At 51.9% G+C, this 23,182-nt stretch overlaps 1 protein-coding gene across 1 annotated transcript in view; it reads right to left on the reverse strand.

Annotated features, from left to right (window-relative positions):
- FAM78B (family with sequence similarity 78 member B) overlaps nt 1–14,273 on the reverse strand; it is a 32,908-nt gene extending 18,635 nt beyond the window's left edge. The window contains exon 1 of the mRNA XM_038758404.1: nt 14,011–14,273. Coding sequence (XP_038614332.1) covers nt 14,011–14,273 — 263 coding nt within the window. The remainder of the gene's footprint in view (nt 1–14,010) is intronic.
- Nucleotides 14,274–23,182: the final 8,909 nt, after the last annotated feature.

Below are 23,182 nucleotides of genomic sequence, written 5' to 3' on the forward strand. Positions count from 1 at the left end.
TACCTGTATGTATGTATATATGTTTGTACATATTTATTGCTCTATTTATTTATTTTATTTGTACATATTTATTCTATTTATTTTATTTTGTTAATGTTTTGTTTTGTTGTCTGTCTCCCCCTTCTAGACTGTGAGCCCGCTGTTGGGTAGGGACCGTCTCTATATGTTGCCTCCTTGGACTTCCCTAGCGCTTAGTACAGTGCTCTGCACACAGTAAGCACTCAACAAATATGATTTAATGAATCACTGTCTTATGGAAAGAGTCCAGGCGTCCTGCCAGACAGCAAAGGGGCAGCAACCCGAGGAAAAAAAAGATACCGCAGGGGTGAATTCACAGCCTTAACCCCCATTTTACAGATAAGGTAACTGAGTCACAGAGAAGTTAAGCGGCTTGCCCAAGGCCCCACAGCAGACAGGTGGCGGAGTCAGGATTAGAACCCATGTCCTCCGACTCCCAAGCCTGGGCTCTTTCCACTAAGCCACTGGGGTAGGAATCAATCGATGGTACTTATTGAGTGCTTACTCAGCGTGGCTCAGTGGAGAGAGCCCGGGCTTTGGAGTCAGAGGTCACGGGTTCAAATCCCAGCTCTGCCAACTGTCAGCTGTGTGACTTTAGGCAAGTCACTTAACTTCTCTGTGCCTCGGTTCCCTCATCTGTAAAATGGGGATGAAGACTGTGAGCCCCCCGTGGGACAACCTGATTGCCTTGTAACCTCCCCAGCGCTAAGAACAGTGCTTTGCACATAGTATGTGCTTAATAAATGCCATTATTATTATTATTATTATTATTATTATTATATGTGCAGGGCACTGCACTAAGTGCTCGGGAGAGTATACTACAACAGAATTAGCAGACACATTCAGAGAAGCAGCGTGGCTCAGTGGAAAGAGCATGGGCTTTGGACTAAGCCACTGGGGTAGGAATCAATCGATGGTTTTTATTGATCGCTTACTCAGTGTGGCTCAGTGGAGAGAGCCAGGGCTTTGGAGTCAGAGGTCACGGGTTCAAATCCCAGCTCCGCCAATTGTCAGTTGTGTGACTTTAGGCAAGTCACTTGACTTCTCAGTGCTTCAGTTACCTCATCTGTAAAACGGGGATTAAGACTGTGAGCCCGCCGTGGGACAACCTGATCGCCTTGTAGACTCCCCAGCGCTTAGAATGGTGCTTTGCACATAGTAAGCGCTTAATAAATGCCACTATTATTATTATTTTATTATTATGGTCCCCGCACAGCACAAGTTTACAGTCTAGAGGGAAGAGTGGAATTCATCACTGTAGTCTTTCTGAGGTCACAAGATTTCAGAAGAGGGGGAGAACTGAGGCCCGGAAATTTGGGCGGGGGGTATGGGATGGGGGGTGTGAATAAGTCCAGCAACAGGTCGGAGAATGAGGGTGAGAGGGTGAGTTTGAGGAGGAACACAGACAGGGCGATCTCCTAATTAGCCTCCCTAAAAGTCTCTTAGTGGCTTCATCTTGGGGTGGGAAGCAGCGTGGCTCAGTGGAAAGAGCCCGGGCTATGGAGTCAGAGGTCATGGGTTCTAATCCCGGCTCCACCACTTGTCAGCTGGGTGACTTTGGGCAAATCACTTCCCTGTGCCTCAGTGACCTCATCTGTAAAATGAGGATGAATCAATCAATCAATCAATCGTATTTACTGTGTGCAGAGCACTGGACTAAGCACTTGGGAAGTCCAAGTTGGCAACATATAGAGACGGTCCCTACCCAACAGTGGGCTCACAGTCTAAAAGGGGGAGATGGAGAACAAAACCAAAACATACTAACAAAATAAAATAAATAGAATAGACATGTACAAGTAAAATAAATAAATAAAGAAATAGAATAATAAATCTGTACAAACATATATACAGGTGCTGTGGGGAAGGGAAGGAGGTAAGATGGGGGGAAGGAGGACAACCTGATTACCTCGTATCTCCCCCAGTGCTTGCCACATAGTGGAAAGAGCACGGGCTTTGGAGTCAGAGGTCATGAGTTCAAACCCCGGCTCCACCAACTGTCAGCTGTGTGACTCTGGGCAAGTCACTTAACTTCTCTGGGCCTCAGTTACCTCATCTGTAAAATGGGGATTAAGACTGTTAGCCCCCAGTGGGACAACCTGATCACTTGTAACCTCCCCAGCGCTTAGAACAGTGCTTTGCACATAGTAAGCGCTTAATAAATGTCATTATTATTATTATTATTATTATACCATCATCATATTTATTATTATCTGGATGAGTGACTGAGATGTCGAGGAGAATTCTCCATTTACGGGGAACTGTGGCGGGTGGCGGGGGAGTCTGACTTAAGGGTTTTTTTTTCTTCATTTTGGAGCCCTTCAAGACCCATTATGCAGACAACAGATAAATCCTCTTGGGGTAATGGAACCTGCTTTTAAAGTGCCCACTAGAATATAGTGCTCTCCGTCTTCTTCCTGCTCTCCACGGAGGGGGGAACGATGATTGGAAACCCCACCTAAGTCACTCTCCCTGGCTTAGAATCACTCCACAACGCAACAACATTAACAGAGGGAATTTCTTCATCCTCTGCAGCTGGGGAGGGCAGGGTTGTAGTTGAAGATAGAAGAGAATAATAATAATGATGATGATGATGGTATTTGCTAAGCACTTACTATGTGCCAAGCACTGTTCTAAGCGCTGGGGTAGATACAAGGCCATCAGGTTGTCCCACGTGGGGCTCACAGTCCCAATCCCCACTTTACAGAGCCACGCTGAGCACTGTACTAAGCGCTTGGGAAGTACAAGTTGGCAATGTATAGAGACGGTCCCTACCCAACGATGGGCTCACAGTCTAGAAGGGGGAGACAGACAACGAAACAAAACATGTGAACAGGTGTCAAGTCATCAGAATAAATAGAAGTAAAGCTAGATGTGAGCCCACTGTTGGGTAAGGACCGTCTCTATATGTTGCCAACTTGGACTTCCCAAGCGCTTAGTACAGTGCTCTGCACACAGTAAGCGCTCAATAAATACGATTGAATGAATGAATCATTAACAAAATAAAAGAAATAGAATAGTAAACTCTGCCCACTGGGCCACTACCAGTGGGTATTTGCCAGTGCGACTGACCCCGACCATGGTCTCCCAGGGCCCCCAAAGTCTCTGCCCCGGTGACAATATATGTTTGTATGTATTTATTACTCTATTTATTTATTTTACTTGTACGTATTCTATTTATTTTATTTTGTTAATATGTTTTGTTTTGTTCTCTGTCTCCCCCTTCTAGACTGTGAGCCCGCTGTTGGGTAGGGACCGTCTCTAGATGTTGCCAACTTGGACTTCCCCAGCGCTTAGTCCAGTGCTCTGCACACAGTAAGCGCTCAATAAATACGACTGCATGAATGAATGAGACTGCGTTTCATTGAAGCAGCGTGGCTCAGTGGAAAAGAGCCCGGGCTTTGGTGTCAGAGGTCGTGGGTTCCAATCCCGGCTCTGCCAATTGTCAGCTGGGTGACTTTGGGCAAATCACTTCACTTCTCTGTGCCTCGGTTCCCTCATCTGTAAAATGGGGATTAAGACTGTGAGCCCCCCGTGGGACAACCTGATCACCTTGTAACCTCCCCAGCGCTTAGAACAGGGCTTTGCACATAGTAAGCGCTTAATAAATGCCATTATTATTTATTTATTTATTTATTTATTGGGTCTTTAAGCCACTCTGGGTCACTTGATGCCAGAGGAACCCTCAGGATTAGGACCGATTCTAGCTCTACCCACTAGACTTCCCTGCCACTCCTTCGGTTGTGGACAAGGGGACTCTCCTGGGCTCTCATCAGCTGGGGATCAGCCTAGCTTTATCTGTTTATCGAAGGGTTTACCGTCCACAAGAGCCTCACTGGTTTCCTAATTACTTTAATCGCCTGTCCCTTCCACCTGTTATTCTCTCCAGGAGTCCAGTCACCTCGTCCCTTCCGCCTGCATTTTCTCCAAGCCTCTGAGCACACGGCGAGCATTTAACCAGCACCACAAAAAAATAATAAATGCCACTGATCGACTGGGGCAGCGAAATGTTCTGTGCAACAGAAGTTCTGGATGGCAAAGTATAATAATAATAATAATAATAATAACACCTCCTGAGCCCCCTCCTTCCTCTCCCCACAGCACCTGTATATATGTTTGTACGTCTTTATTACTCCATTTCTTTATTTTATTTGTACATATTTATTCTATTTATTTTATTTTGTTAATAGGCTTTGTTTTGTTGTCTGTCTCCCCCTTCTAGACTGTGAGCCCGCTGTTGGGAAGGGACCGTCTCTATGTGTTGCCAAGTTGGACTTCCCAAGCGCTTAGTACAGTGCTCTGCACACAGTAAGCGCTCAATAAATACGATTGAATGAAAGAATGAATAAATAAGATTGAATGAATGAATGAAGGAACGATATTTGCTAAGCGCTTACTATGTGCCAAGCACAGTACTAATCGCTGGGGTAGATAATAATAATAATGATGATGATGATGGCATTTATTAAGTGCTTACTATGTGCAAAGCACTGTTCTAAGCACTGGGGAGGTTACAAGGTGATCAGGTTGTCCCACGGGGGGCTCACAGTCTTCATCCCCATTTTACAGATGAGGGAACTGAGGCCCAGAGAAGTTAAGTGACATGACCAAAGTCACACTGCTGACAATTGGCAGAGTCTGCATTCGAACCCATGACCCCTGACTCCAAAGCCTGGGCTCTTCCCACTGAGCCACGCTGCTTCTCTTAATCAGGTTGGACACAGTCCCTGTCGTCCATGGGGCTCAGGAGGAGAGAGAACAGGGAGATAATCCTCATTTTAATAATAATAATAATGATGATGGCATTTATTAAGCGCTTACTATGTGCAAAGCACTGTTCTAAGCGCTGGGGAGGTTACAAGGAGATCGGGTTGTCCCACAGGGGGCTCACAGTCTTAATCCCCATTTTACAGATGAGGGAACTGAGGCCCAGAGAAGTGAAGTGACTTGCCCAAAGTCACACAGCTGACAATTGGCAGAGCTGGGATTTGAACCCATGACCCCTGACTCCAAAGCCCGGGCTCCTCCCACTGAGCCACGCTGCTTCTCTTAATCAGGTTGGACACAGTCCCTGTCCTCCATGGGGCTCAGGAGGAGAGGGAACAGGGGGATAATCCTCATTTTACAGTTCAGGAAACTGAGGCCCAGAGAAGTCAGGTGACTTGTGAGATGAAAGGGTGACAGTAAGATGATAGATAGCCAACTTGTACTTCCCAAGCGCTTAGTACAGTGCTCTGCACACAGTAAGCGCTCAATAAATACGATTGAATGAATGAATGAGTACCCAAGCGGGTACTGGACGTTATCGGAGGTGGGATTCCTAGGGAGGGAAGACCAAGAGCTTAAAGACACCGGGGCAGAGACTTCAGGGGCCCTGGGAGACCACGATCGGGGGTCAATCCCACTGGCAAATACCCACTGCTAATAACAATAAGAATAATAATAATAATGATGGCATTTGTTAAGCACTTACTATGTGCAAAGCACTGTTCTAAGCGCTGGGGGGGATACAAGGTGATCAGGTTGTCCCATGTGGGGCTTACAGTCATCATCCCCATTTTACAGATGAGGTAACTGAGGCTCCGAGAAGTTAAGTGACTTGCCCAAGGTCACACAGCGGACATGAGGCGGAGTCAGGACTCGAACCCATGACCTCTGACTCCTAAGGCCGGGCTCTTTCCACTGAGCCACGCTGGTAATGGCTCAGTGGGTAGAGCCCGGGCCTGGCAGTCCGAAGGACCTGGGTTCTAATCCCCGCTCTGCCACCTGTCTGCTGTGCGACCTTAGGCAAGTCACTTCACTTCTCTGGGCCTCAGTTCCCTCACCTGAAAATGGGGATGAAGACTGTGAGCCCCGCGTGGGACGGGGACTGTGCCCGACCCGATTACCTTGTATCCACCCCGGCACTTAGTACAGTGAGAAGCGGCGTGGCTCAGTGGAAAGAGCATGGACTTTGGAGTCAGAGGTCATGGGTTCAAATCCCAGCTCTGCCAATTGTCAGCTGTGTGACCTTGGGCAAGTCACTTCACTTCTCCGGGCCTCAGTTACCTCATCTGGATAATGGGGATTAAGACTGTGAGCCCCCCGTGGGACAACCTGATCACTTTGTAACCTCCCCAGCGCTTAGAACAGTGCTTAGCACATAGTAAGCGCTTAATAAATGCCATTATTATTATTATTATTACAGTGCCTGGCACATAGTAAGCGCCGAACAGATACCACAATCATCATCATCATTATTATTACGCACATTCGATGTGGAATGGAAGTTCAGTTCATGGGTTCCCTTTTAGACTGTGAGCCCACCGTTGGGTAGGGACTGTCTCTATATGTTGCCAATTTGTACTTCCCAAGCGCTTAGTACAGTGCTCTGCACATAGTAAGCGCTCAATAAATACGATTGATGATGATGATGATTCGCTCAGTAAGTTCTCTGGACGGATACCGACGGTGAGGTCCTGTTGGGTACAGGAGGCCAGAGGGTCAGGGCGGCCAGGGGTCACTAGGACGTCACCATCCGTATCCTCAATAGCATTTACTGAGCACCTCCTGCGTGCAAAGTACTGTACTGAGCGCCTGGGAGAGTCCGACAGACGCCCCCACACACGCGCCTAAATACACAGAGGTGAAAGGCTCGATTTTCATTCCTCCAAGAGGACAAATGCAGGGTTTTAAGAGACAAACAAGAATATCTTGGATTTAAATAGCATCTTTCTTTCTAGGAACTCCGAGTACTAGCACGTCTCCAGAATGATCACACTTCATTCCCACGGTATCGTCACGGGACGGAAAGGGAGGCAGCGAATTATTGCCCCTTTATGGGTGGGGGAAACCGATGCTCAAAGCCATAAAAGTCACTTGGCCAAGGCCCTTCGATTATTATAATAATGATAATAATTGTGGTATTTATTGTGGTTAAGCGCTTACTATGGGCCAAGCACCATACTAAGCACTGTGGTGGGTGCAAGCAAATGGGGATAGACGCGGTCCCTGTCCCACGTGGGGCTCACAGCCTCAATCCCCATTTTACGAATGAGGGAACTGAGGCACAGCCAAGTGAAGTGACTTGTCCAAGGTCACACGGCAGACAGTCAATCAATCAATCGTATTTATTGAGCGTTTACTGTGTGCAGAGCACCGTAGTAAGCGCTTGGGAAGTACAAGTTGGCAACATATAGAGACAGTCCCTACCCAACAGTGGGCTCGCAGTCGAAAAGAGACAAGTCGCGGAGCCACTGATTAATTCTATAATCTGCAGTTGGCAGAATCCAAAATCAATCAATTGTATTTATTGAGCGCTTACTGTGTGCAGAGCACTGTACTAAGCGCTTACTTTTACTACTTACTTTTACTAAGCAAAAGAACCCAATTTTCCCCCGCCCCCCTTCCCCAAGTCCTCTGCCCTTTCTGCCCTCCTCCTGGGCTGACCCCCCGGGGTTTCATTCATTCATTCATTCAATCGTATTTATTGAGCGCTTACCGTGTGCGGAGCACTGTACTAAGCGCTTGGGAAGTACAAGTTGGCAACCTCTAGAGACGGTCCCTACCCAACAGTGGGCTCATACAAAGCTACAAAACCCTAGACTACTGAGCCACCCTGCCCACCCGGCCTAGTGGAAGGAGCAGGGGCTTGGGACTCAGGGGTCGTGGGTTCTAATCCCGGCTCCCCCACTTGTCAGCTGGGTGACTTTGGGCGAGTCACTTCACTTCTGCGGGCCTCAGTTCCCTCATCTGTCAAATGGGGATGAAGACTGTGAACCCCACGTGGGACAACCTGATCACCTTGTATCCCCCTCCAGCGCTTAGAACAGTGCTTGGCACATAGTAAGCGCTTAACAAATGCCATTATTATTATTATTATTATTATTATTATTATTAGTCTTAACTGCTGGGAGGCTCCAACCCAAATCACATCCCTTCCGTTTCACCATCCACCTGGTGGTCTTCAAATTGAAGGAGGACGGCTTACTGAATAGAACCCGGGCCTGGGCGTCAAGAAGGACCTGAGTTCTAATCCCGGCTCTGCCGCGATTAATGATCTTCATTAATGATGAAGATATCATTAATAAAATAAAATAAATGGAATAGTAAACTCTACCCACTGAGCCACTACCAGTGGGTATTTGCCAGCGCGACTGACCCCGACCGTGGTCTCCCACGGCCCCCAAAGTCTCTGCCGCGGTGACAAGAAATTGAGACTGTGTTTCATTGGATCTTTAAATGGGGATGAAGACTGCGAGCCCCACGTGGGACCGGGACTGCGTCCGACCTGATTACCTTGTATCTACCCCAGCGCTTAGTACAGTGCCCGGCATCCAGTAAGCGCTGAGCGACTACCATAAAAAAAAAAATTCTGGCTGAGAAACACAGCTGGGCTGGATGTGTGAATTGCTTCTATAATGGCATTTATTAAGCGCTTACTATGTGCAGAGCACTGTTCTAAGCGCTGGGGAAGGGATGCTTAGATGGAGAGTCCCTTGAGAGACCGGATCCGTGTCTAATTCCTACCTGCTCACTCTCTGCCAGAGCTTAGTACAGTGCTGTGCACGCAGTAACCGCTTAATACGTACCCTTACTATTAAGCAGGGTAAGTTTTTAATATCGAAAATCAGTCAAAGTGCGGTAGGGCCTAACAGGCTTAATAGGTCGGAAGTTCGGTGCTCAAGTTTCAAAGCCAAATCCAAAGCAACAGTAGGTGCGATCCAACGGGAATGCTGAATTCCACCGGCACGCCAAGCCCCATCCTCACCGCGGTCCTCTTCGGAGCCAAAACCGCAGCAGAAACCACCAGTTCAACCAACTGGGGTTAACAGTCTGGTGATCTGGGCTTTGGAGTCAGAGGTCATGGGTTCAAATCCCGGCTCCGCCAACTGTCAGCTGGGTGACTGTGGGCAAGTCACTTCTCTGGGCCTCAGTTACCTCATCTGGAAAATGGGGATTAAGACTCTGAGCCCCCCGTGGGACAACCTGATCACTTTGTAAGCTCCCCAGCGCTTAGAACAGTGCTTTGCACATAGTAAGCGCTTAATAAATGCCATTATTATTATTATTATTATCTGGTGATTTTTGGATCACGATAAACATCCGCAACTGGGGGAGTCAAAAGTCTGGTAGCTTTTTTTTTTTTAATGGCAGTTGTTAAGCGCTAACAAAGTGCTCGGCACTGTAAGCGCTTAATAAATGCCATTATTATTATTATTATTATTATTATCTGGTGATTTTTGGATCACGATAAACATCCGCAACTGGGGGAGTCTAAAGTCTGGTAGCTTTTTTTTTTTAATGGCAGTTGTTAAGCGCTAACAAAGTGCTCGGCACTGTAAGCGCTTAATAAATGCCATTATTATTATTATCTGGTGATTTTTGGATCACGATAAACATCCGCAACTGGGGGAGTCTAAAGTCTGGTAGCTTTTTTTTTTTTAATGGCATTTGTTAAGCGCTAACAAAGTGCTCGGCACTGTAACTAAACAACTCCGGGGCATATACAAGCTAATCAAGTTGGACACGCTCCCTGTCCCACATGGGGTTCCCAGTCTTCATCCCCATTGCGCTACTTTGACCGTCACTGCCCAACTCGCTTTGGCTCCCTTGCGGTGTCTATGTTAGGGGATTTTTCTTGTTGTTGTTGTTGTTTCTAGACTGTGAGCCCACTGTTGGGTAGGGACTGTCTCTATATGTTGCCAACTTGGACTTCCCAAGCGCTTAGTAGAGTGCTCTGCACACAGTAAGCGCTCAATAAATACAATTGATTGATTGATTGTTGTTGTTAACCCAGGGGTTAACTTAGAGATAAGTGCTGCTAATACAGTCCTCTGGACTATAAACTCCCGGTGGGCCGGGAGTCCGTCGACGCTGTTGTAGTGTCCTCTCCCAAGCGTTCGACACAGTGCAGGAAGCGCTCAATAAATACCACTGATCGATTAGCAATCGGCGAGGTAGGCACAAGCTAAGGACACAGTCCGCGTCCCACTTACTCTGCACACAGTAGGCGCTCAATAAATACTATCCACGATGATAGTGATCAACTGAGCTCATTCTCCCTCCCCGTTCACTAAATTTGCAAGAAGTCTTCTAATAACAGTTTAAGAAGACACACATGCACAGACAAATCATTCTTCAGAGGGTGTGTTTCTTTTTTTCCAAAGCATGATTCATCCAAAATAATAAGTCCCCATTTTATCACAGTTCAGCTGCCTGCCGGATACCAAAAAATCTCCGGCCTTAGAACGACGTGGAAAGTTTAGCGGCGTTCAACGGGGAAAGGATGGAAGCCTGCAGCCGATCCCTGGGAGCGTAATCCGCCGGCTCCTTTCCAACCTGCCGTCTGTTTTCCGGTTTGGGATAACTGGCTGGAATGGGCCTCCACCTGAGCTCTAGGTAAATCTCCTTCCCTTCGAGAAAGAGGCCTTTTTTATGGTATTTATTAAGCGCTTCCGATGTGCCAGGCACTGTACTGAGCGCCGGGGTAGATACAAGTTACTCAGGTTGGACACAGTCCCTGTCCCACATGAGGCTCCCAGTCTTCACCCCCATTTTCCAGATGAGGCACCCGAGGCCCAGAGACGTGAAGCGACTGGTCGGAGGTCACACGGCAGACAAGCGGCGGGGTGGGGATTAGAACCCAGACCCAGGCTCTAGCCGCCAGGCCTTGTGAACGAGGCGTCTTTTCAAGAGGGGCTCTCCGCTACGGGCTCCTTGCTAACACATAATAATGATAATAATGATGGCATTTGTTAAGCGCTTACTATGCGCAAAGCACTGTTCTAAGCGCTGGGGAGGTTACAAGGTGATCAGGTTGTCCCACGGGGGGCTCACAGTCTTCATCCCCATTTTCCAGATGAGGGAACTGAGGCTCAGAGAAGTTAAGTGACTTGCCCAAGGTCACACAGCAGACGTGGCGGAGCGGGGATTCGAACCCATGACCTCTGACTCCAAAGCCCGGGCTCTTTCCACTGAACCATGCTGCTTCTCTGAAGAAGCATGAAGAAACACATGCGTCTCTTCTATCGACTTTGCTCATTTAATAGCCAATTCCGACCACAGCAGGGAAATTCTTTTAGGCAGTGCCCTGGCCACCTGCTTATCAATCAATCAATTGTATTTATTGAGCGCTTACTGTGTGCAGAGCACTGGACTAAGCGCTTGGGAAGTACAAGTTGGCAACATATAGAGATGGTCCCTACCCAACAGTGGGCTCACAGTCTAAAAGTCTGCTTATCAATCAATCAATCCACCAACCAACCAATCAACGGTACTTATTGAGCGCTTACTATGGGCAAAGATTTCATTCATTCACTCGATCGTATTTACTAAGCGCTTACCGCGGGCAGAGCGCTGTACGAAGCGCCTGGGAAAGGACAACAGAGCCATAAGGAGGGGCGATCCCTGCCCACAAAGAGCTCACGGTCTAGAGCGCCATACTGAGCTCTTGGAAGCAGGGAATCCGCAGACACGTTCCCTGCTCATAAGGGGCTCATCCCGAAGTGGGGATCGGGAAGAGGGGGAGATCAATCAATCAATTGTATTTATTGAGCGCTTACTGTGTGCAGAGCACTGTACTAAGCGCTTGTCAAGTACAAGTTGGCAACATATGGAGACAGTCCCTACCCAACAGTGGTTTTGTACTCTGTCTCCCCCGTCTAGACTGTGAGCCCACTGTTGGGTAGGGACCGTCTCTATATGTTGCCAACTTGTACTTCCCAAGCGCTTAGTACAGTGCTCTGCACTCAGTAAGCGCTCAATAAATACGATTGATTGATTAACAAATACCATCATTATAATAATAATAATAATAATTGGCATTTGTTAAGCGCTTACTATGTGCAAAGCACTGTTCTAAGCACTGGGGAGGATACAGGGTGATCAGGTTATCCCACGTGGGGCTCACAGTCTTAATCCCCATTTTACAGATGAGGGAACTGAGGCCCAGAGAAGTGAAGTGACTTGCCCAAGATCACACAGCAGACATGTGGCGGAGCCGGGATTCAAACCCATGACCTCTGGCTCCCAAGCCCGTGCTCTTTCCACTGAGCCACGCTGCTTCTCCGATAATAATATTATTATTATATATTATTATTATTAAACTGAACCCCACTTTTCCTCATCTCCCACTCCCTTCTGCATCGCCCCGACTTGCTCCCTTGGCTCTTCCCCCCTCGCAGCCCCACAGCACTTATGTACATGTTTGTCTTTTATTTAATTATATTGATGTCTGCCTCCCCCAGTAGACCTTAAGCTAGGAATATCACCGTTTATTGTTGCATTGAACTTTCCCAAAAGCTTAGACAGTGCTCTGCAGACAGTGAGAGTGCTCGATAAACACGATTGAATAAATGAATGAAGTGGGGAGAGAAAGAGGTTAATTTTTCATCTCCCCAAGTCCTATCCCTCCAACAAATACGACTGAACAAATGAATGAAGTGGGGAGAGAAAGAGGTTAATTTTTCATCTCCCCAAGTCCTATCCCTCCAACCGCCCCTCAGCACTTTGGTTCCAACTAGGACTGACATGTTTGCCTTCGGTCAATCAATCGATGATATTTATTGGGTGTCTTCTGTGTGCAGAGCACTTAATAAGCGCTTAGTCCAGTGCTCCGCACACAGTAAGCGCTCAATAAATACGATTGAATGAATGGGCTCACAGTCCAAAAAATGAGATGAGTGGAATTACTTAGCCTTAGGGCCATCCCACCTGCCCCCGCCCAATCCTGCCTTTTGGGGCATCCCTTAGCCTCCGGTGGATGGATGGATGGATGGAGGGATGGAGGGATGGATGGAAGGATGGATGGATGGGATGGATGGATGGGAGGAGGGATGGAAGGATGGATGGAGGAGGCCGGATTGCTGAATGAAGTTGGAGAGCTCCCAGCACGGCGGAGAGGAGGAGGGATGGGAGGCGGCAGCCGGCAGACGCTTCCCACATGCTCTCACCAAAGTTTGGAAGCCGAAAAGGACAACACACATCTTGCCCCGGCTGATTTCTCGGCCTCCCTGCGCGACCCCCCTCTCCCACCCTGCCGGAAACTCCCCCTTTCCACCCACTTCTGCATCATTCACTCATTCCGATTTATTGAGCGCTCACTGTGTGCAGAGCACTGGACTAAGCGCTTGGGAAGTCCAAGTCGGCGACATCTAGAGCCGGCCCCTACCCAACAGCGGGCTCACAGTCTAGAAGTGGGGGGGTGAAAAGACAACAAAACATCTGGACAGGTGTCAAGTCGTCAGAACAAATAGAATTAAAAGCTCGATGCACATTAACAAAATAAATAGAATGGTAAATACGTCCAAGTCAAACCAAATCTCACCCTATTTACTCAAAGGCAATTGTTATAAACTTTACAAATTAAGAGTGTCTATTCCCGTCACCGTTATTTGGACTCTGTTCTTATATCTTTGCAATCTTCTGAGCCCAATGGTGAGTAGGGACTGTCTTTACATGTTGCCAATTTGTACTTCCCAAGCGCTTAGTACAGTGCTCCGCACATAGTAAGCGGTCAATAAATGATTGATTGATTGATTCTTTGCTCCTTGGGGCCAAGGCCCCGGGACACAAGAACCCCCTTTTTAGTCCATCGGGAGCCCACCGCCCCCCGAAAAAACCACTTAACCCCCCGAAGAAGCCAGCCTCACACAGACCCTCTTCCCTAAGATCCCCCCCTCTTCTCTGCCCAAGATTCCCAAGGTGGGGGAGCCCCCCCTCTTCCTCCCTTCCCCATCCCCGGAATGGGGGTGGGCTTCAGGTAGGGAAGGAAGGCGTTTCCCCCACCTCTCCTCTGGACCCCGGCTTTAAAAGAAAAAAGAAAAAATGCTTTTCGGATCCTCCTTCGTTCCGGGGAAACAAAGGCGGAGGGCGGGGGAGAGAGAGGGGTTGACAGGGAGGGGATTTTGGAAAGGGGACGGAGGGAGGGAGGGAGGGGGCGGAGGAGGGGGTCCCCCATCTCTTTCTGTCCCTGGGGGTGGGGGGGTCCCCCACCTCTGGCTCTGGCTCGCTTACATGCCCAGGTCGCTGTAGGTGTTGAGGAACTCCATGTGGTTGCAGGCCTGGATCCAGCCCACCACCCAGGTCTCTCGGCGGGGGATGGGGGGCATGGCCACCCGGGCGGAGGCTCGGAAGTAGGGGGTCTTGTAGCGCAGGACGATGGGGGAGGTCTCCTCGATGAGCGTGGGGCCCCGCTCGATGCTGGCGGCCACGTCGGACACGGCGATGCCCTCCCGCCGGACCCGCGCTTTGCAAGTGATGCTGTGCAGGCAGCCCATCCTGGGCACCGGCCGGCCGGGGGGAGCGGGGGGGAGGGCACGGGGGGGGGGCAGGGGGAGGGAGGGCACCGTCAGCCGGGGACGAGACCCCCGACCCCCTCGGCCCCCTCCCCTCTTCTTCTTCTTCTTCCTCTTCTTCTTGCTGCTGCTGCTGCGGGACTCAGACTGCCCCACTACCCGCCCCCTCCCCTCCCTCCTCCTCCTCCTCCTCCTCCTTCCCCCGGCTGGGCTGGGGGCGGGGGTCTCAGCCTGGGGGTCTCAGCCTGCCCCCCTCCCTCCCTCCTCCTCTTCCTCTCCCTGGCCGGGCGGGGGCCGGGGGGTCTTTCCCCTGGGGGTCTCAGGCTGCCCCACTAACCACCTCCCCTTCCCCCTCTCCCTCCCCCTGGCAGGGCAGGGGTCAGGGGGTGCCCCCCTTGGGGGGTCTCAGGCCGTCCACTTCCCCCCTCTTCCTCCCCCTGGCCGGGCAGGAGGCGGGGGGCACCTCCCTGGGGGTCTCAGGCTGCCCACTACCCTCCTCCTCCTCCTCCTCCTCCCCCTGGCTAGTCCCTGGGGGTCCTCAGGCTACCCACTACCCTCCTCCTCCTCCTCCTCCTCCTGCCCCTGGCTAGTCCCTGGGGGTCCTCAGGCTACCCACTACCCTCCTCCTCCTCCTCCTCCCCCTGGCCAGTCCCTGGGGGTCCCCAGGCTGCCCCACTACCTGCCCCCTCCTCCCACCCGTCTGGGCTGGGGTCGGGGGTCTCCCCCCTTGGGGGCGCTCAGGAAGCCCGCCCCTCCCCCTCCCCCTCCCCTCCTTCCTCCTGCCGTCGGGGGGGGGGGTGTCGGGGGGTGTCGGGGGCGTCCCCCCCCCCGCCCCCTAAGGGAGGGGCCCCGGGCAGGGGGTACCCCCGGGCATGGAGGGAGCCGCGGGGACACCGGCAGGGGGCAGCAGAGGAGGGCAGGGGGCAGCAGAGGGCAGGGGGCAGCAGGAGTCAGCAGGGGGCAGCAGAGGGCAGGGGGCAGCAGGGGCAGGGACCAGCAGAGGGCAGCAGGGGCAGCAGGGCCAGCAGGGGGCAGCAGAGGGCAGGGGGCAGCAGAGGGCGGCAGGGGCCAGCAGGGGGCAGCAGGGGGCAGCAGAGGGCAGGGGCAACAGGAGTCAGCAGAGGGCAGGGGCCAGCAGGGGGCAGCAGGAGGCAGCAGAGGGCGGCAGGGGCCAGCAGGGGGCAGCAGGAGGCAGCAGAGGGCGGCAGGGGTCAGCAGAGGGCGGCAGGGGTCAGCAGAGGGCGGCAGGGGTCAGCAGAGGGCGGCAGGGGTCAGCAGGGGTCAGCAGAGGGCAGCAGAGGGCAGCAGAGGGCAGCAAGGGGGCGGCGACAGGGACCAGGATCTGCAGCAGCTGCGGCCGCCGCGGCCCCCGCCGCCGCCGCCGCCGCCTGCACCGCTGCACAGCTACTGCCCCCCCCATCAGCAACGCGCCCGGCGGCGGCGGCGGCGGCTCCACCTCCTCCTGCTCCTCCTCCTGCTCCTCCTCCTCCTGCTCCTCCTCCTCCTCCCCCCCGCCGCACGGCCCACCCGCCCCGAAAGCCGCGCTCATGTCAGCCTCCGGGGGGCGGCGGGGGGCGGCGGGGGAGCGGGGCCGGCAGGGCGGGCTTCGCGCCCACTAGCCGGGTCCCTCGCCGGCCGCCGTCCGGGGAGGGATGGGAGCGCGCCTGCGCCTCACGCGGAGGGGGCGGGGTGGGAGGGAGGGGGGAGGAGGAGGCAAGGGGAGGGGGCGGGGCTTCGGGAGGGAGGGGAGGGGCACGTGGGGAGGAGCGGTCACGTGGTGGGGTGGAGGAGCACGTGGAAGGGCAGGGCTTCGGGGAGGGGCGGGCACGTGGGGCGGGGCGGTCACGTGGTGGGGGCGGGAGAGCACGTGGTAGGGCGGGGCTCCGAGGAGAAGGGGCGGGGCTTCGGGAGGGAGGGGCGGGCACGTGGGGTGGAGGAGCACGTGGTAGGGCGGGGCTTCGAGGAGAAGGGGCGGGGCTTCTGGAGGGAGGGGAGGGGTGGGCACGTGAGGTGGAGGAGCACGTGGTACGGCGGGGCTTCGGGGTTGGGGGCGGGGCTCCTGGGAGGGGCGGGCACGTGGGTGGAGCACGTGGAAGGGCGGGGCTTCGAGGAGAAGGGGCGGGGCTCCTGGGAGGGGGTGGGCACGTGGGGCGGAGGAGCACGTGGTACGGGGCGGCTTTCGAGGAGAATAATAATAATAATAATAATAATAATAATAATGGCATTTGTTAATCGCTTACTATATGCAAAGCACTGTTCTAAGGGCTGGGGAGGTTTACAAGGTGATCGGGTTGTCCCACGGGGGGGCTCACAGTCTTCATCCCCATTTTACAGATGAGGGAACAGGCACAGAGAATAATAAAATAATAATAATAATAATAATAATAATAATAATAATAATGGCATTTGTTAAGCGCTTACTATGTGCAAAGCACTGTTCCAAGCACCGGGGAGGCCTGCAAAGTGATCAGGTTAAGGGGGTGGGGTTGAGGGGCGGGGCTTCTGGGGGGCGGGCACTTGAGGTGGAGGAGCACGTGGTAGGGTGGGGCTTCTAGGAGAAGGGGCGGGGCCTCGATGAGGGGGCGGGGCTTAGGAACGGGCGGTCACGTGGGGTGGGGGAGCACGTGGTGGGGTGGAAGAGCACGTGATAGGGCGGGACTTTGAGGAGAAGGGGCGGGGCCTCGATGAAGGGGCAGGAATTCGGGAGAGAGGGAGAGGCGGGCACGTGGCACGGCGGGGCTTCGAGAAGGGGGCGGGGCTTCTGGGAGAGGCAGACACGTGGGGTTGGGGGCACGTGGTAGGGCGGGGCTTCGAGGAGATGGGCGGGGCTGCTGGGAGGGGAGGGCACGTGGGGTGGGGCCACGTGGTAGGGCGGGGCTTCCTGTCGAGGGGCGGGGCTTCGAAGAGGGGCGGAACTTCAGGAGAAAGGGGGCGGGGCGTCCGGGAGGGGCGAGCACATGGGGGTGGAGGAGCACGTGGTACGGCGTGGCTTCGAGAAGGGGCGGGGCCTCGGGGTGGGAGTGGGCGTGGCTTCTGGAAGGGGCGGGGGCTCAAGAGCGGGGCTTTGGAGAGAAGGGCGGGGCTTCTGGAGGGAGGAGAGGACACGTGGGGGACACGCGGCAGGGCGGGGCTTCCGGTCGAGGGCGGGGCTCCTATGAGGGGGCGGAGCTTCGGGAGGAAGGGGCGGGGCGTCGGGGGGCCGGGCACGTGGGATGGAAGAGCACGTGGAAGGGCGGGGCCTCGAGGAGAAGGGGCGGGGCTTCTATGAGAGGCGTGACTTCGGGGTGGAAGTGGGCGTGGCTTCGAGAAGGGACGGGGTTTTCGGGGAGTGGGCGGGGCTCCGGGCGGAGGGGCGGGGCCTCTGGGGGTGGGCGGGTGGGGTGGAGGAGCACGTGGGAGGGCGGGGCTTCGAGGAGAAGGGGCGGGGCTTCGGGGGCAGGGGGCGGGGCGGAGCCCCGGAGCGCCTGACGAAGCCGCGTGGCTGAGTGGAAAGAGCAGGCCCTGGGGAGGCCGAGGCCCTGGGTTCGAATCCCACCTCCGCCGCTCGTCTGCTGGGCCACCTGCTGGGGGAAGTCACTTCACTACTCTGGGCCTCGGTTCCCTCCTCCCTAAAATGGGGAGGAAGACTGGGAGCCCCACGGGGAACACCTGATCGCCTTGTAGCTCCCACAGCGCTTAGAACAGCGCTTGGCACCTAGTAAGCACTGAACAAATACCATTATTATCATTAGAATACAAACCAAAAATTTCCTCCTTCCCCTTCTTTTCTTTCTCCTTCTCCCCCTTCTCTTCCTCCTCCTTATTCTACTTCTCCTTCTCTTCCTCCTCCTCCTCCTTATTCTACTTCTCCTTCTTCTTTTCCTCCTCCTCCTCCTCCTCCTCCTCCTTATTCTACTTCTGCTCCTCCTCCTTCTCTTCCTCCTCCTCCTCTGTATTCTAATTCTCTTCCTTCTCTTCCTCCTCCTCCTTCTGCTCCTTTCCCTTCTCCTTCCCCTTCTTCTGTTCCTCCGCCTCCTTCCCTCCTCCTTCTCTTCCTCTTCCTCCTCCTCCTTCCCCTCCTCCTTCTGCTCCTTCTCCTCCTCCTTCTCTTCCTCCTCCTCTTCTCTTCCTCCTCCTCCTCCTTCTGCTCCTCCTCCTTCCTCCTCCTTCTCTTCCTTTTCCTCCTTCTCTTCCTCCCCTTCTGCTCCTTCTCCTCCTTCTCTTCCTCCTCCTTCTGCTCCTTCTCCTCCTCCTTCTCTTCCTTCTCGTCCTCCTCCTGCTCCTCTTCCTCCTTCTGCTCCTCCTCCTCCTCCTCCTTTTCTTCCTTCTCCTCCTTCTCGTCCTCCTTCTCCTGCTCCTTCTCCTCCTCCTCCTTTTCCTTCTTCTCTTCCTCCTCCTCCTCCTCCTCCTCCTCCTTTTCCTCCTTCTCTTCCTCCTCCTCCTCCTTTTTCTCCTCCTTTCCATCCTCCTTCTTCCCCTTCTCCTCCTCCTTTTCCTTCTCCTCCTCCTTTTCCTTTTCCTCCTTCTTCTCCTTCTCTTGCTCCTACTCCTCTCCTTCTCCTCTTCCTTCTTCCAGCTCTCACACACCTTCGGTGTAAGTGTCTTCACTTCCCTCCTTAGTTGTCAAGTTCTAATCTTTTTACTTTCTGTGCTTTTGGCCTATTCATTCATTCACCCCATCATATTTATTGGGCGCTTACTGTGTGCAGAGCACTGGACTAAGCGCTTGGGAAGTACAAGTCGGCAACATGTAGAGAAGGTACCTACCCAACAACAGGCTCACAGCCTGGAAGGCTTTCAAACGACAAAGTAATCCAGTTCCTCTAGTGAAAGTTATATTTTGGCTACCCTTACTGAATCAATCATATTTATTGAGCGCTTACTGTGTGCAGAGCACTGTACTAAGCGCTTGGGAAGTCCAAGTTGGCAACATATAGAGACGGTCCCTACCCAACGGTGGGCTCACAGTCTAGAAATGTGGTAAGCATCCAAGTACCCACACTTTGACCCATTTCATAAGCTTGTCCTCTTCACTGTAAGCTCACTGTGGGCAGGGAACATGTCTACCAACTCTACTATACTGACCTCTCCCAAGAGCTTAGTACAGTGCTCCGCACACAGTAGGTACTCAAGAAATTTGATTGATTGGTTAATTAATTAATTCCCACTGCTGTATTGTGGTCTTAGAGGAAGGAGGATATTTATTACCTGCTTTTAAAAACTACCCTGCGAATGCAGTGGTTTTCAGAAACACAAGAAAGGCTTACTGAAGAAAAAGAAAAATCATAAAGAAATTACAATAAATCGTATTTATTGATGTGCAGATACTAAGCGCTCAGGAGAGTACAACACAAGACACACTCCCTGCCCACAGTGAGCTTACAGTCTAGAGGTTATTGTGCTTGCAGAGTGCCAAGCACTGAGCTAAGCGTTGGGTGAATGCAAGGTAATCAGATGGGCTAAGGTCCCTGTCCCACACGGGGTTCATTGTGTCACCAAGCTATGGTATTTATTGAGTGCTTACTGTGTGCAGAGCACTGTACTAAGCGTTTGGGAGAGTATAAGGCAACAGAATTAGCAGATCTGTTTCTTGCCCATACTGGGCTTTCTGTCTAGAAGGCTGGGTAAGATGTGATTCGCTGGAACTCTTAGAACCAGGATAGATTCTAGGGGTGGATTTGAAGTAATATTATGATATTTATTAATTATTTATTCTGGGCTAAAGCCCTCTACTAAGATCTAGGTAAATACAGGTAGTCAGAGCCGTTCTTTTTTGAGCCTCCGTGCAAGGCTCGTAGACTTTTAGGGTTTTATTGTTGTATTGTACTCTCCTAAATGCTTACTGCAGTGCTCTGCATACAGTCATTGCTCGATAAATATCATCGATTGATTAACTGATGTAACCCAATCCACCCAGTTCCTGTCTCATATGGAACTCCCTTGTTTTGAGGTCTTTCTCCCCCCTTCTTGACTGTAAGCCCATTGCGGGCAGAGATTGTCTCTCTTTGTTGCTGAATTGTACTTTCCAAGTGCTTAGCACACAGTAAGCGCTCAATAAATGCGATCGAATGAATGAATGAACTCACGATCTAAGAGATGGCATGTAGTAAGCACTTAACAAATACCTTTTTAAAAAAAACAAAAGAAAAAAACCTTCCTCACTACTAGGGTGATAAACTCTAGACTGTGAGCTCATTGTGGGCAGGGAATGTCACTGTTTATTGTTGCGTTGTACTTTCCCAAGTGCTTAGTACGGTGCTGTGGGCACGGTAAGCACTCATTGAATGAATGAATGAATGAATGAGTATTGGCAGGGACCCCCCCAATTTCCCCACACCCCATAGAGGTTCTTTAAGAGGCATTCACCTGCCCGGAGGCAGGGGGTTGGACCCGATGACCTCCCAGGGTCGCCCCTTCTCTCCCACCCCCCCCAACTCAATAATCCCAATATTCTGCGATCGAGGTCAGCCACTGGGCACTTTGTCATTAGGGGTTTACGTAACGTTTTATGAGCCGCAGCATCCCATATTTCAAAGGGCCTTTAAGTTCACTGAAGTGGGACGCATGGGGGAGAAGAGATGTGAAAACACACACACACACACACACACCACAAATCATCGCCGGGCTCTCCGAGGACCAGTGGGCCTCCCCTGATCCCACCCGTGATCTCTGCCCTGCTCAGCACGACAGCACGAAATCTCTTTTCGTCGAGTGCTTCGCTATGATTTTGCTGAATTAATTCTCCCCCCTCACCCCCGCGCGGGAGGGAGGGAGGGAATTGGATGGATTGTGTTTCGCTGATGGGGCCCGCAGCGGATAAATAAGTTCACCGGCCCTGAAGATTAGCCCGCGACCCCGTAGAGTCCAAAAGAGGACAGGCTGGGTCCAAATGAAATCGTGCAGTGGGCCCGGGGGGAAGGGGCACAAAGACCAAGAGAAGCAGTGCGGCCTAGTGGGTCGAATCCGGGCCTGGGAATCAGAAGGACCTTGTACATATCTGTTCTATTTATTTTATTTTGTTAGTATGTTTGGTTTTGTTCTCTGTCTCTCCCTTTTAGACTGTGAGCCCACTGTTGGGTAGGGACTGTCTCTAGATGTTGCCAACTTGGACTTCCCAAGCGCTTAGTACAGTGCTCTGCACACAGTAAGTGCTCAATAAATACGATTGATTGATTGATTCTAATCCTGGCTCCGCCACTCGTCCGCTGAGCGACCTTGGGCGAGTCACTGCTAGCATGTATCGAGTGCCTCGTATCCCCACAGCACTGTACCGGGCCCGCGAGAATGTGCAAAGAAGAGAAAATTGCCCACGAGGAGCTCACAATCTAAAGAGGGCGGGGTGAGACAAAAGCAGAAACAAGTAATAATGATAATAATTTTGGGGGTATTGGTTAAGCGCTGACTATGTGCCAGGCACTGTACTAAGCGCTGGGGTGGGTGCGAATAAATCGGGCTGGACACAGTCCCTTTCGCAGATGGGGCTCACGGTCTTAATCCCCAGAGGAGGTAACTGAGGCTCAAAGAAGTGAAGCGAAGTAGCCGTTGAACATCAGAGTTGACCTACCTTTGTCCGAGCAAAGGCTTCTGGGAATATCTCCCTTCTCTCTCCATCCCCTTGGCAGAAACAGAAGCAGTTCAGAGTTCTAGATCCGCTTTCTCCCTCCTTCCGCTCCCGATGGATTATTATTATCACCATATTGTTATGATCATATTATTGTATTTTTACTATTATTATGATTATTATAACAAATGCCATCATTGTTGGGTAGGGACCATCTCTATATATTGCCAACTTGTACTTCCCAAGCGCTTAGTACAGTGCTCTGCACACAGTAAGCGCTCAATAAATACGATTGAATGAATGAATGGATGTGGGGTCGTGGGTTGGACCCTGAGTTCCCTGGCAAAACTAGCAGGGAGGGCCGACGCTTTGACCCCTATGGTAGAAACCCCCAGGGTTTTATAGCAGGAACCTTTTTTGTGGTATTTGTTAAGCACTAACTATGGGACAGGCACTGTACTAAGCGCTAGTGGAGATAATAATAATAATAATGGCATTTATTAAGCACTTACTATGTGCAAAGCGCTGTTCTAAGCGCTGGGGAGGTTACAAGGTGATCGGGTTGTCCCCACGGGGGGCTCACAGTCTTAATCCCCATTTTACAGATGAGGGAACTGAGGCCCAGAGAAGCGAAGTGACTCGCCCAAAGTCACACAGCCGACAGTTGGCAGAGCCGGGATCCGAACCCGTGAACTCTGACTCCAAAGCCCGGGAGATGAAAGCTAATCAGGTCAGACGCAGTCCCTGTCCCTCGTGGGGCTCACAGCCTTGATCCCCATTTTACGGATGCGGGAACTGAGGTCCAGAGAAGTGAAGTGACTTGCCAGGGTCACACAGCAGACCAATGGCGGAGCCAGGGTTATTATTATTACTAATACTAATAATGGTATTTGTTAAGTGCTTTCTATGTATTAGACTTGCCAGGGTCACACAGCAGACAAATGATGGAGTCAGGAGTGTTATTATTACTACTGATAATAATACTAATAATGGTATTTGCTAAGCGCTTTCTATGTGCAAGGCACTATACTAAGCGCTGGGGTGGTTACAAGCAAACCGAGTTGGACACAGTCCCCGTCCCTCGTGGGGCTCACGGCCTCAATCCTCATTTTATAGGTGAGGCACAGAGAAGTGAAGAGACTTGCCCAGGGTCACTCAGCAAAGTGGAAGAACTGGGATTAGAATCAATCAATCAATCAATCGTATTTATTGAGCGCTGTGTGCAGAGCACTGTACTAAGCGCTTGGGAAGTACAAATTGGCAACATCTAGAGACAGTCCCTACCCAACAGTGGGCTCACAGTCTAAAAGGGGGAGACAGAGAACAAAACCAAACATACTAACAAAAGAAA

Source organism: Tachyglossus aculeatus, chromosome 16, assembly GCF_015852505.1.
Source record: "Tachyglossus aculeatus isolate mTacAcu1 chromosome 16, mTacAcu1.pri, whole genome shotgun sequence".
Taxonomy (NCBI): Eukaryota; Metazoa; Chordata; class Mammalia; order Monotremata; family Tachyglossidae; genus Tachyglossus; species Tachyglossus aculeatus.